The 12,543-nt window shown below is 40.3% G+C and overlaps 1 protein-coding gene across 2 annotated transcripts in view; it reads right to left on the reverse strand.

The window, feature by feature from the left end:
• kif26ab (kinesin family member 26Ab) overlaps positions 1-12,335 on the reverse strand; it is a 75,202-nt gene extending 62,867 nt beyond the window's left edge. The window contains exons 1-2 of one of the 2 annotated variants that reach the window (XM_077555830.1): positions 11,931-12,335; positions 10,342-10,560 (exon numbers count right to left, since the gene is read on the reverse strand). In XM_077555830.1, the coding sequence (XP_077411956.1) occupies positions 10,342-10,560; positions 11,931-12,065 (354 nt within the window). In that variant the 5' untranslated portion in view covers positions 12,066-12,335. Of the gene's footprint in view, positions 1-10,341; positions 10,561-10,713; positions 10,967-11,930 lie in introns of those variants that run through there. The other variant, XM_077555836.1, reaches the window with a different exon arrangement.
• Positions 12,336-12,543: the final 208 nt, after the last annotated feature.

A 12,543-nucleotide genomic window follows, 5' to 3' on the forward strand; every position in this document is an offset into this window, starting at 1 on the left:
TTGGTACTAAATCAAATCATCCTTGGCATGTTATATTCTTATTGATTTTTAAAAAAAATAAAAAAATCTGTTTTGATACTTTCTCCACTGTGTGCACTGTGAGGGATCAAAACCACCACAAGAGGCCAAACAATGCATGGCAGCCCTCCGAAGTGGTGGGATAGAGCTCCATTCACATCTGCCAAACACCAAAACAAACACCACAATTTCAAGTCCACGTCAGGCCTCGTACCCCCCGCTCGAGTATTTGCCTTGAGCAAGGGGAGCCACGCCCGGAAAGCTCCGTTTGCCGTCTGCATATCCATCTTGGCAGGCGTACACAACGCTGGCGTTCTCTTTCAACGCTTCACTATAAGCTGGGCGATTTGTCTGCTACCACAAGGCCTGCTGTCATTGGAGCACGTTTTATGGAGCCAGCAAAAGATTACCTGCAGCGCTGTGCTGCTTCAACGTATGTGGGCCAACCCTAGCGCCTTGAAAATTTATCATTACTATGTTTCTCCAATACTCTGAATCAGACTCAATAATGGACTGTCTTCCTTCATAGTACACATCTCACTTCACCTTGATTAATGAAGTGCAAGCAGCCCAGTGTCGGAAAAAAGCAAACATACCAGCCCAATATTGAAAAGTCATCCTTATTAATTCACTTGTAGTTGCACGTCTTGTTGTATTTTTCGACTTTGCCCGCTGACATTTCGGCTTTTGTTGTGTTCACACTGTAACGTATCACCTTGTCAGCCCGGACCGCGGCGCCATTGTTTGGTTCCAGTCTGGCTCTTTGTTACGCATGATCCTGCACCCGACAGCAGCAAACACAAGCGTTATTATGCAGGGAAGGCCTTCTTCCTCAAGCACGTTAGCAATGACAAAAGAGTGAGGAATACACGTGTTGCCGCAATGTCCACATAAGATGGTGTTTTTTGTAAAAACACACAACAAAACACATGCATAAGGGTGAGACCACTCCATGAGTAATTCAAGTACTTCAATTAAAAAAGTGCTCAAGAAGTTTATTTATTTATTTTGCAGCTAAGCTAACCAAAGCTAACACTCCGCGAATGTGGTGAAAAGGCCAACTTCAAAATGAAATCTTCTCAGATACACAAAGACATCAGTACCTTGGTACGTTTTTATTTTGAAGTTGATTGTGGTAGCACTTCTGACTGGAAGTTGGATAGTTGGAGCCCAAAATAAAAAGCCATCTCTAAAATGCCATCATCCTGTAATTATCTTCAATCGCTAATTAAGGACGCTAAAATACTGACATTGTAAAAATGCGGCACCTGTTCCTGTTGTTAGCGGCTAGTGGCTATGACCTAGCCGCTAAGCGAGTGCCACATTATAGAGTTCTTTTCAAAGTCTGTTTAATGAGCGAAAATGACCCTGAACACTTTGATGTTGACAGCCTGACACAGTTTGCTGTTGCTGGATAGCAAAAAAAATAAAGAGCAATAAAAAAATGGGATGGAAGTCCACAGGAAAGTTATTTTATTGCTACCACGCATCACGATCAAGCGTACAATTCTGTACGCGACCGTTCAAGTCCATGGCATAAAATACACTGACGGCAAAATGAAAAAGTGTTGCATAACAGGCATAACAAAAACAGAGAGGTGCCACCTTGTGGCATGGTGCCATATTACGGATTGTTACAAGTTGCACTTCCTACTGATCCATTTTTAACAATATAAAGTAGTAGTGTCAAAGTTAAAGTGTTAACTCATTGATTAATCACAAAAATTGATCGCATTAATCACAGATTCATCACAGTATTAATTTTGACCGCAGATGATCCTTTAGCTTCACAGCGGATGGTTACGTTTAAGGTAGCACAGGTTGTGTTTGATCAATAAACATAGCGACTTGCATAAAAGTAAATTATTTAATAAATGTTTGCGTATGACATTCACAATATTTGTTCATGTCAAACTATTGTTGTTGTTGTTGTTATTAATTATGCAAGTAATTAACTGATAAGAAAAAGAGGATAAAAGTGTGCAGTGGATAAAAAAAATGTTGAAGACGTCCTCATAACAAATGTCGAAAGAATTAACACATAACAGTTCCTCTTCAAATTTGACTGGCAAAAAGATTTGATAAGTCTTTTTAATTAAGTGATTAATCGCGATTAATCAAAATTGTAAGATGTGAGTTCTTGCACTTAATGCTGGTTTGCTGTGCAGCAGTTTTAGGCCATCTGTGAATGGTCATTTATATGCATGAGAGCCCTTTAAACTGGAAAAATGAATCACAGAATGTGGTTATTTTTAACTGTTAAAACCCATTGTCGTTGGCTGCCATTAAAAATTCAATAAAATACTAAGATGTACATTCATTCAATATATAGCAGATATCTGCACACATTTTGTCTACATGTAAAAGTGCATTTTCGTCATTAGCAACTTCATGTTTCTATGTGGCCCCCCAGTAGCGTTGATGAAAAATTGTGGCCCCCTTCATCATTGAAATTGCCCATCCCTGACATAGAGGTTTGAGGTGTGACAGGGTCAATTTAATTTCTGCTAAGATGAAATGATACAGGTGGGTGATGGCAACAATAACCAGTTAACCACCCGGATTTGTACCTTTTACACGTACAGTTTGAGGGGAAAAGAGGGACAAACAAATGAGTCAGTCGATTTATTACTTCTGAGTGTATTCATGTAGCAATTACCGAGCAAGACAGATATCAACTGCACACTGTATCCCCATTTCAATTACAGTTGTACTGTGAAGATCCAAAGTGGGCTCCAATGCTGAAAAATGAAGAATATTTAAGTATTTCCCCCCCTGCAGAACTGCAACCACCTGCTTTACTCAATAAAAAGAGTGTTCACCCCACTGAGCCTTTAATTTCATGCTACTCTACCACTGTAGTGTGCGCTTAGTGAAGCCTACTATTTGACATTTTTAATGCTGCCTTAGGTTTGCTACCATTACCAAGACCTTTGAGAATGGTACCATATATTAGGGCTGTGGGTTGATTAAAATTTGTAATTGGTATTCATCGCATGAGTTCCATAGTTAACTCGTGATTCATCGCAAATTAATCGCAAATTTGTTCAAAATGTACAATAAACATGTAAAAAAAAATAAAATAAAAAGTTTTGTTCAGTGCTCCTCCACCTTTCTTCTTCAACGGACAGGTTCATCTGATTATTATTATTTTTAGGGCAGGTGTATTAAAAAAATTGTGGCATTAAAGGAACGTGAAAATTAACTAATAATAATAATAATAATAATGATAATAATAATTAATAATAATGAGTATATATATATATATATATATGTATATATATATATATATATATATATATATATATATATATATATATATATATATATATATATATATATATATATTAGTGCTGTCAAAGTTAGAGCATTAACTGATTAATTAATCACAAAAAAATATCGCATTAATCATGAATTAACGCAGATTAATCGCACTATTCATTTTGACCATAGATGATCCTTTAGCGTGACAGCGGATGGCTACGTTTAAGGTAGCACAGGTTGTGTTTTAGCAATAAACATAATTACATGCATTAAAGTAAAGCATTTAATAAATGTTTGCGTATCACATTTAGAATATTTGTTCATGTCAAAATATCGGGGTCATTTTTTTTCCATTTTAAATTATGCAATTAATTAACTGATTAGAAAGGATGAGCGTGTGCAGTGGATCAAAAAATGTTGAAGACGTCCTCGTAACGTTAAGTGTCAAAAGAATGAACACGTGACCAAATTTGGCGGGAAAAGAATGTTGATAAAAAAAAGCCTTTTTTTACAAAGCGATTAATCGTGATTAATCAAAATTCTAAGATGTGATTAATCTGATTAAAAGATTTAATCGTTTCACAGCGCTAATATATATATAATATATATATATATATATATATATATATATATATATATATATATATATATATATATATATATATATATATACATTCAGTCAAAAGATATATAAGTTCAGTCAAAAGCCACATTCAATCATCTCTGACGATTACCAGGAACACAGAGGTTGAATATCATGCCTAAGGAGAAATAATTGTGGTGCGCTAAAGCACTCCCAAAAAATGGACCACATGAAAATGTAGCGGGCAGCTGCACAAAGAGTAAACAAAAGAATTTGAGTGGAGAGGTAAATTGGCAGCGAGCAGCTGCGGGATTTCACAAATACAACACCGCAGAGCAGTGGAGATCCATGACTGATGTCTGAGGTCTGCGCACCATTTGACACCACATTATTGCTCCGCGCTCCCACACAGACACATGCCGTAAAACACAAGTCACACAGCGACCACGTATGACGCCAAGGGACTCGATTCATTGTGGACATATTCTCTTTTAAATCTGCTCAACTTTTACCACCGGAGGCGTTTTTAAAAAAACTTTTTTTTTTCAACCCCCTTCTCTGACACAGGCTGGCAGTCACTTGGTCCTTTTTGTTTGCCAACCTGGCAGCGTTCACCTGTTCCAGGCCATGAAAGGCTGAGGCATCAAAAATCTGCCACAAAGGCTTGAGAGTTGCTGGGCTAAGGAGAGTTGTATATCTCATCCGCCTGCCTGAGAGTTAGAGCAGCAGTCGCCTTCTTTGCAACACTCCCTTGTAAACACTTGTGCACGAACAATGTCATGTCCTTGCTGGATTCTCAACCATGGCAACCGCATACTGTTGAGTGACAGCTATTGAAATCTGTGTGTGGGAAGAGAGGCATTGATTGGGAAATTACACTACTTTTCAGAAAAGCGAAATTACAAGCAAGTCTTCTTTTTTTTTTGCCCAGTAACATTAGTGGCAAGTTTGATTCAATTAATTCTTCAATAAACTGTCAACTGTGTTGTCCTTTGGTTTTCTCTTTTTTGAGAGAAAAAAAACCCTGGTATTTCTGCTGCTTTCTGGTATTTTACTAATTTGTAATAAAAAATATATATAAAGGTCATGTGGTTTATTAATTACAGAAGACATATTCGTCCAGAATAAATTTGGACATATTGCGCATACATCGGCTGTACTTAGCAATTGTCATTAGCTGTTTGTTTTTCTTAGTTTTTACCCAACTCATATTTTGATTAAAATGAGGTTCCTGTGTGTCAGCTCAACCTAATTCACATTCGTAAGACCAATAAGAGCCCTGTAAGGTCTCTGTTAATGAATTAGTGTGCTGGTGGAACTACCAAGATTCAACACTGCATTTATATTCATGAAGGTGAGTTTATGAGAGGCTGTTAAACACAAACGCTCATGTAGCTAAAACGCTTACATAAACACATTTTCATGTGAAAGCAATCACTGGACATTTTGGGGAATAAACACTGGTGTTGGAGCTGATTGAGACGATTTTGAGTTAAATGTGAGTTCCTGATGTTTTGTTGGGTGCTTCGGCCAACAGATGTGAAAAGCATCGTTAGAACTGGGAGAATGTTCATAAATGCCTGGATTCATCATTCAAACTGGAAATATACCACAAACTATAATCACAAAATTTTAAAAGGAAAGTCAAGTCAAAAATGTTCTTTACAAGAATATGTTCTACGCACTCTCACTAATCTAATGTATAATTCTAGTTTATATTATATTTGTGAAATATGAATTAATTAGAAATTCCACCCGTTTGGGTCACCTGTTTTCCGGGTTTTGGTCACATGACATTCACAAGCCGAGTACTTTTACATTCGAGAACGATAGGAAATCGGACTTTTCCGACCCGCAACCAGGAAAAGTGCACTGGAAACCCTCTTTGAATTGGAAGGTCCGACTTGCGCAGTTGGAAAAAAAAAAAAGGACCTCACTGACCATCTTCAATCTGACATCACTTAAAATTGATGACCCCTATATTTTACACAATTATGTATCTCTTATGAGTACATTATTTTGGTTAAAAAATAACTAACTTCATGTTACCCAACATGTTTTGTACAAAATGTCGGAACCAGAACAAAGAATTTATTGTACTCAGCCATCTTTGCTGTTTACATTCGCCTCAATTGTTTTGAGGTCGGAACTGGAACAATTCGACTTCCCACCTTCCTCGAATGCAGCATAAAGCACTTGTGATGTCATTTTCAGTCGACAGCAAGCGGCAAAATGGCCGCCCCCTGAGATAGATGACAACAGGGGGATTTTTTTCTGCTTAATTCATATTTAATATTAATCAGGGTACGATGTTTATACTGCACTAATGGGAGCGCATAGGACATATTATAAAGGCCATTTTTTACTTGACTTTAAGATCAATTCAAAATACGCTTAAATATAAATGTTTTACAGATTATTTGATTTTGAAAAAATGCTGAAAAAAGTACTTCACATGTACAATAGATGCACAAGCAACAGAAATGTGTCATATCACTTCAATATATTTCTTTTTCACCAATTTCTACTTTCATACTAGCTTTGGCTCCACCTTGTGGCATCCGAAAGCATCGTCAAAAGCGCAAAATAACAGATACAGTCAGTATAGTTGTACTATAGGTGCTTTTATCTACAAATAGCTGAACTTGGGTTCCACGGGAGGGAAAAAAAAAACAGAATAGATGGATTTATGTATAGCAAATAGGTGGGAGTTAACTGTACATTTATTAGTGTGAAGCTAGTGCTGTTGATGACTTTCGCACAAAGGCTACCTTTAGCTTCCCCTTGCCCTCTCAAGTTACTTCTTGCAACTAACCTTCTTTCAAAAGAGAATGTGTGAGCCTCTGTCAACATTGGGACCGAGAACTTTGAGCTGTTCAGGCTTTGGCCACGGGCAGCGAATTAGTCCAAGCTGGTCGTATTTACCGCAGGCGACAGGCTGCACACAAACCTAATCACCTTTTGTGGTCACTGACACACTCCTGACTTTATTTCACGGGCTGACTGAGGACACAGAAACACAAAAACAAGAACCAAAGCAAGAGTTGGCATGCGAGGATTTCAGCCAAGCAACCACAAGGTCCTGTCTGCAAAGTCTGTGATTACTGCAAGGCGCTAATTTGCTACTTTGAAGTTGGAGTTTTACAGTATATGGCCCTCTTTCTTTCCGTAATTCCCGGCCACCGTGTCCTGCCACAATAAGCTTAGTCCACAATTATTGAATCCGCTTCTCTCTATTGAAATAATGCCCGTAGGTTTTAATTATGCAAATAAATGCGGATGAATTTCCGTTTGATCAGGTCTGGGTTGGGGCGGCGGGAGGTTGTCTCAACCATTTCTGCATGTTTTCAATCATCTACTGTTTGGGTTAGTCTTAAAACAAAGATATAAAAACAATTCCATGAACCCTCAAATTTGCATAATATTAAATGACTCAAAGGCCCCACTGGTTGTATTAAATGGGTCGCTCCCTGCAGGTAACCACCAAGTGGAAGCAAATAAATAATTGGGGACACAGACTCACAACAAAGAAGATACCGTTAGTGCAGTTTCCCCCCGGGTCAGACTAAATTGTTATTGTATTTAGTGCATCTATATCAGAACCGAGCTTGAGTTCAAACACAGTGGAACCTTCGTACTCAAATGGCCCAGAGGCCATACAATTTGACAATTTGCTATTCAACCACAAAGTTATCTTGCATGTTGTAACACCCATCGGCCATGGATACCGCAGCGGGTCAGCAAAAAAAAAAAAAAAAACGGGAGAGCAACAAAAGGATTGGCAGTCCACGGATTCACTTGATTAAGCCGAAAGAAAAACAATGGGCTCGGCACCATCATGTGTTACAATGACCGTCGCTTTCCACGGCATCAAAAGAAAATATTCACCACCAAAAATAAGAAATTCTACACATGCACACAAAAAACAAATGGTTGTTACAATCTCATGTATCAATGTCACGAGAATTTACTGGAATGTAAGAAAGTGACACACATCTCTGTTCAAAATGGCTAAAACAAATCATTTGTTAGTTTTAAAGGAAGTCAAGTCATTTCTTTAAAATACTGTATGTTCTATGCGGCCCCACTAGTCTAAAAACGTTATATTCAGATTAATGTTGCATTTGTGGAATATGAAATAAGCAGCAAAATCCACTTGTTTTTATCTATTTCAAGGGGCGGCCATTATGCCACTTGCTGTCGACTGGAAATGACATCACAGGTGCTCAGTCAGGGCTGAAGTAACGACCAATCAGGCCTCAGCTTGCGAACATCACATGACCAAACTTAGAAAACAGGCGAGCCATGATTGGACGTTACATGAGTCCTGAGCAACTGTGAAGTGACGTGATTTTCAGTAAGTGGCAAAATGGCCGCCCCCTGAGATGGATAAAAATGTATTGATTTTCTGCATAATTAATATTCTACCAACACAATACTAACCAGAATGCCACTTGTGGACTATAGGGGTGCAAACAACATATTGTAAAGACATTTTTTGACTTCCCCTGACACTCTTTATGAATATTCACCTACACTGCACTACTACTGTATTCAAACAATAAGGCTAGCCAGGGTGGGAGAGAGAGGAGGGTGGGCAGGGATGCCTGGGGACCGAGCCGACTTCCTCTTCACAATAACGGGTCAGCCAGCGGATGAAGAGGGAGGGGCAGGCACGACTCGGGGTAAACAGTCTCCGCTTTCGTTTCGCCGCGACAACCGCAGACACAACGCCAAACTCCGACCGGTTCCAGCAGGTAGTCGCCAATGTAGTAGCCCATATTGCCCCCCCGTGACCTTAAACCCGGCAATGGAGGAAGCAATTGGAAGATCTGTGTCCTCACTATGAGGGTCAACAGGTGAGCAACTCAAACTCACATAGACAAAGGCTTCATTATGCATTAGGGATTTGATGACCGTACTGAAATGAAAGCAGCCTTCCATCAACATTTGCCACCCCGGAATTAAGGCCCAATTTAGCTATCAACAAGTGCAAAATGGTGATCTTCCAGCAGGCAGAGCACCTGGTGGCCACAAAGTGCTGTTGAAGTATCCTGCACTAAAAGGGGTGGTGACTTCCCATGGGAGAAGAGCACTCAAAGGGAGACTTCAAGTGTTTTCTTACCTGATACCTAAATATGGATCTGATATGCACAAAAGTAAAGACCACACATGCAGAAGTCTGGAATTTAAAGTCCAGGTGCCCCTTGTCCCTTGTATACCTGCCCCTCTTAGAACATCAGCTGCTATGGGATTTGGAGCGAAAACCATGAAGAGCTTGTAACCCAATCTGACTTTTGAGACTGCCTCACTAAAATGGCACAACAAAAGGCGGACCGTGCCGGGGGGCATTAGCAGCCCGTCACAACAGTGAGCCTATATTTAAAAGTGGTGGGAACTGCGCGAGCAGCCATACAGGAACACTTTCAATGCACAGTGAAGGTCGACTGGGACACAACTTCCTCCTCAGTCTACAAAGTAAGTGGCTGCTTTAGTTCAACCCCCCCCCCCCTCTCCCCCTCTAGCCCCTTCCCTAGACCCAACAGCAAAACCAAGAGATAAGCATTGTTTGGCCAAACAATGGCCCACTTTCAAAATCTACAAACCTTTTCAATTTGGCACCCGGGGTCAGTTTTTGAAGTTAAACACGGTATTAAACAACTCTTCCCTGTGCAGCTACAAATTGTCATAAATAAATAAATAAATAAAACAGAATCACATGGGGACTGACCAATACTGTCAATTTATGGGGGGGGGGAAAATAATAAAGTTTTCCGAATTTGAACACAGAAGGTCTCCGCCTGATAGCGTTGATATCATAACCTTACTTGGGTGGCAAGTTCAAAATGTACACATACAAGCTCAAGCTCAATCCAAGTGTTTGCACTAAAATGCTGTCCTCTAAAATGTTGTCTCGTTGGTACAGTCCAAAGGTGCGACTTTTGTGCGCTTGACTTTAACTGCGGAACATACACTACTCACTAAAATGTAGAGATTTTCAGCTTCCAGCTCAACGTAACCATCTCTCAACTTCGAATGCGCATGTACAACTGTGTATCGGCGTTTTTTTTTTGCACAACTGCAAGATTCACAACAGGTGTTTTATTCATGAATACATCATGATGTCAAAATATGAACAGCATGGTGAAGAGAAATGTTCAAATGCCAACTCATTTGAATTCAATTCATGGATCAAGCACCCGTTGTTAATTTTGCCAGCTCTTTGTTAGAGTGCAAAAAGCACTGAAACGTTTAACAGTTGGGCGTGCATTCAAAAGTTTGGAGAAGGTCAAATTGAGTTCACCTGTGAAGGTGCATTTCAGGCTCATAACCATGTCCTAACATGTGTGAGTCGTGTGTACATTTTTGGCCTTGAAAAAAATAAAAATACTATTTCCTTGCTGTCAAGCAATTTGCTCCATAAGATAACTTCTATCCAAAATCATAAAGTGTAATAGGAGAAAAACAAGACCTACCTTGAATGAGTTTTTGTCAGCTAAGGTCAAGGCCAGCTTTCTCAACTCGGAGACTTTCTTCTGACAAGTGTGACAAAAGCCTCCCTTCTCCTCCGTCTCGGGCAGAGAAACAGAGCCGGCGCCCTCTGGGGCAGGCCGGCTGCTGCAGCGCGGGTCGTCCGCAGAGAGGAGCCTCTTCCTGGGGGTGGCCGGAGACTCTCCAGTCGGGCATCCCTCCAACTTTAGCGAGGGGAAGGAAAGGATGAGTTTTTGTTAGTTTCACCTGCTATGGTTAATGACACATCTTGTGCATCCGATAATGAGCAGGTGTGTATTTTCCCGCGTGTTTTAAAATGAATTCAACCAAACTACATAGCCTTTTTTAACACTTACACTTGGATGCCCTACTTCGTCAGGAGCAAGCTGGCCGTCCACAGACGCATTCATTATACACTATTAGGCAATACACTTTTTCGACTTGAAACAAGCCGGTTCAAAGGTTGTGATCGAGACGTGGATGAGTCATATCGGCTGCGGAGATGGCTTGACGGTGACCTGTCATCTGTTGGAGTCCACTTTAAGGTGTCCGGAGGAGTTTGCCGTGCAGTGCTGGGGAGGTCAGGAGCGTGCTCGATGGTGCGCGAGAGGCGGTATTATTGTGTTGGAATGGGAGGGCTCAAACTCAAAGTGCAAACGAAGTAGCCTACCATTTAAATATGTCGCCTTGTTTATTTTTCAACATACTGTATTGTAGTAGGAATATTTAACACCACCCCCCCCCCCCCCCCCCAAAAAAAAAACTTATTTTTCTCTCCCCTCCTATTTTTTTAGTATACGAGTATATATAAAAATTAAAAATAAAACTCATATCTCCAAAATACAAATAACAAAATTATATCACAATCAATTGAATTTAGTACAATGTCGTCATTTTATGTTCACTTTTTTTCTTTACTGAAGTTATCCAACGTGACGCCCAAAATGTTCACTTCAGTGCCTGTAAAGGAGCACAAACGTTATACATATTTGACGCTACTCTGGCGCCACCATCTGGCAAACCGTAGTAATATCTCTTCACCCTGATGGTGGCGCTGAAGTGAAGACCGTGGTTAAATATTTCATGAGTAAACTTTCAATATTTCATGGTGAGGATGAAATAGGGACAGCGGCCTCATGAAACACCGAAGAACCGCGGTGCCCTCGTATGGCCCTTGTAAGGTCGACACTAGCTAGATTTTTTTAACCCCCCCCCCCCCCAAAAAAAAAAATCATATTTAGACACATTTTATTTATTGGGTACTTTAAAGTAACCGCCAGTGTTTATAAACAATGCAAACATTTGCAAACATCCATATTAATCGCATCCAGTGGCTATCACTTTTAATTTGTAATTTAAATTTCGTATACGTTTTATTGTTTATCACATACTTGAGTTAAAAAGCCAAATGTTTTGTGTATAAAATGATGCAAATTACACAACGAAACACAAAAGCTAAAGTTTGGTGTGATCATCAGTGCTACGAGTTTGAGATTTTGAACCACTTGCCGAGCGTTTTTTTTTTTTAACACATCTACGCCGTCGATATAGTCTCTGACTCAAGGTGTTTTACCTTCTTTTTTCTTTTCAGCAGGTGACTGGTAAATCCAAAGATGATGTCGGAGTCAACGAAGATGGTACCCAGGTCGATGACGCCGGGCTCGGGCTTGCCCCCTCCGGAAGAGCCCGGTGAGTTCGGTAAAGCCATGCGTGGCTGCAAATGTCACCTACAGTTATATCCCACTCGTCCTATTACATCCCTAGCGCCATCTAAACCAGAAGGTGTTTGGATCCCGCCAAAAAGAAGGAAAAAAACTCCACATGCTATTTTTAATCCAGGAATCCACAGAACTGGTACATAATAATCTCTCAGAATTCCGTGAAGTGAAGCCGTGCAATCCATATGAGGCACTCCCCATCCACTGGGACACTTCTAGGACATCATCTGAGAAGGACCCTCCACTCCTCTTTGCTCTCTTGCCTCCCCATCACCCTCCCTTTAACGCCACTCGCTCTCTCCCTGCTCCCTTTCTCTCTCTCCTCCCCTGTTCACGACATGCAGCGCTCCCGATGCCAAGATGTATAACCATGACATTCCAAGCAATAATCACTAACAACACATCCCTGTGATATTCCCCATAGCATTCACAGGGAGACCGACAGTGAGTCTGTGCGCAACCAAATGA

The sequence above is a fragment of the Vanacampus margaritifer genome, chromosome 1 (assembly GCF_051991255.1).
Source record: "Vanacampus margaritifer isolate UIUO_Vmar chromosome 1, RoL_Vmar_1.0, whole genome shotgun sequence".
NCBI lineage: Eukaryota > Metazoa > Chordata > Actinopteri > Syngnathiformes > Syngnathidae > Vanacampus > Vanacampus margaritifer.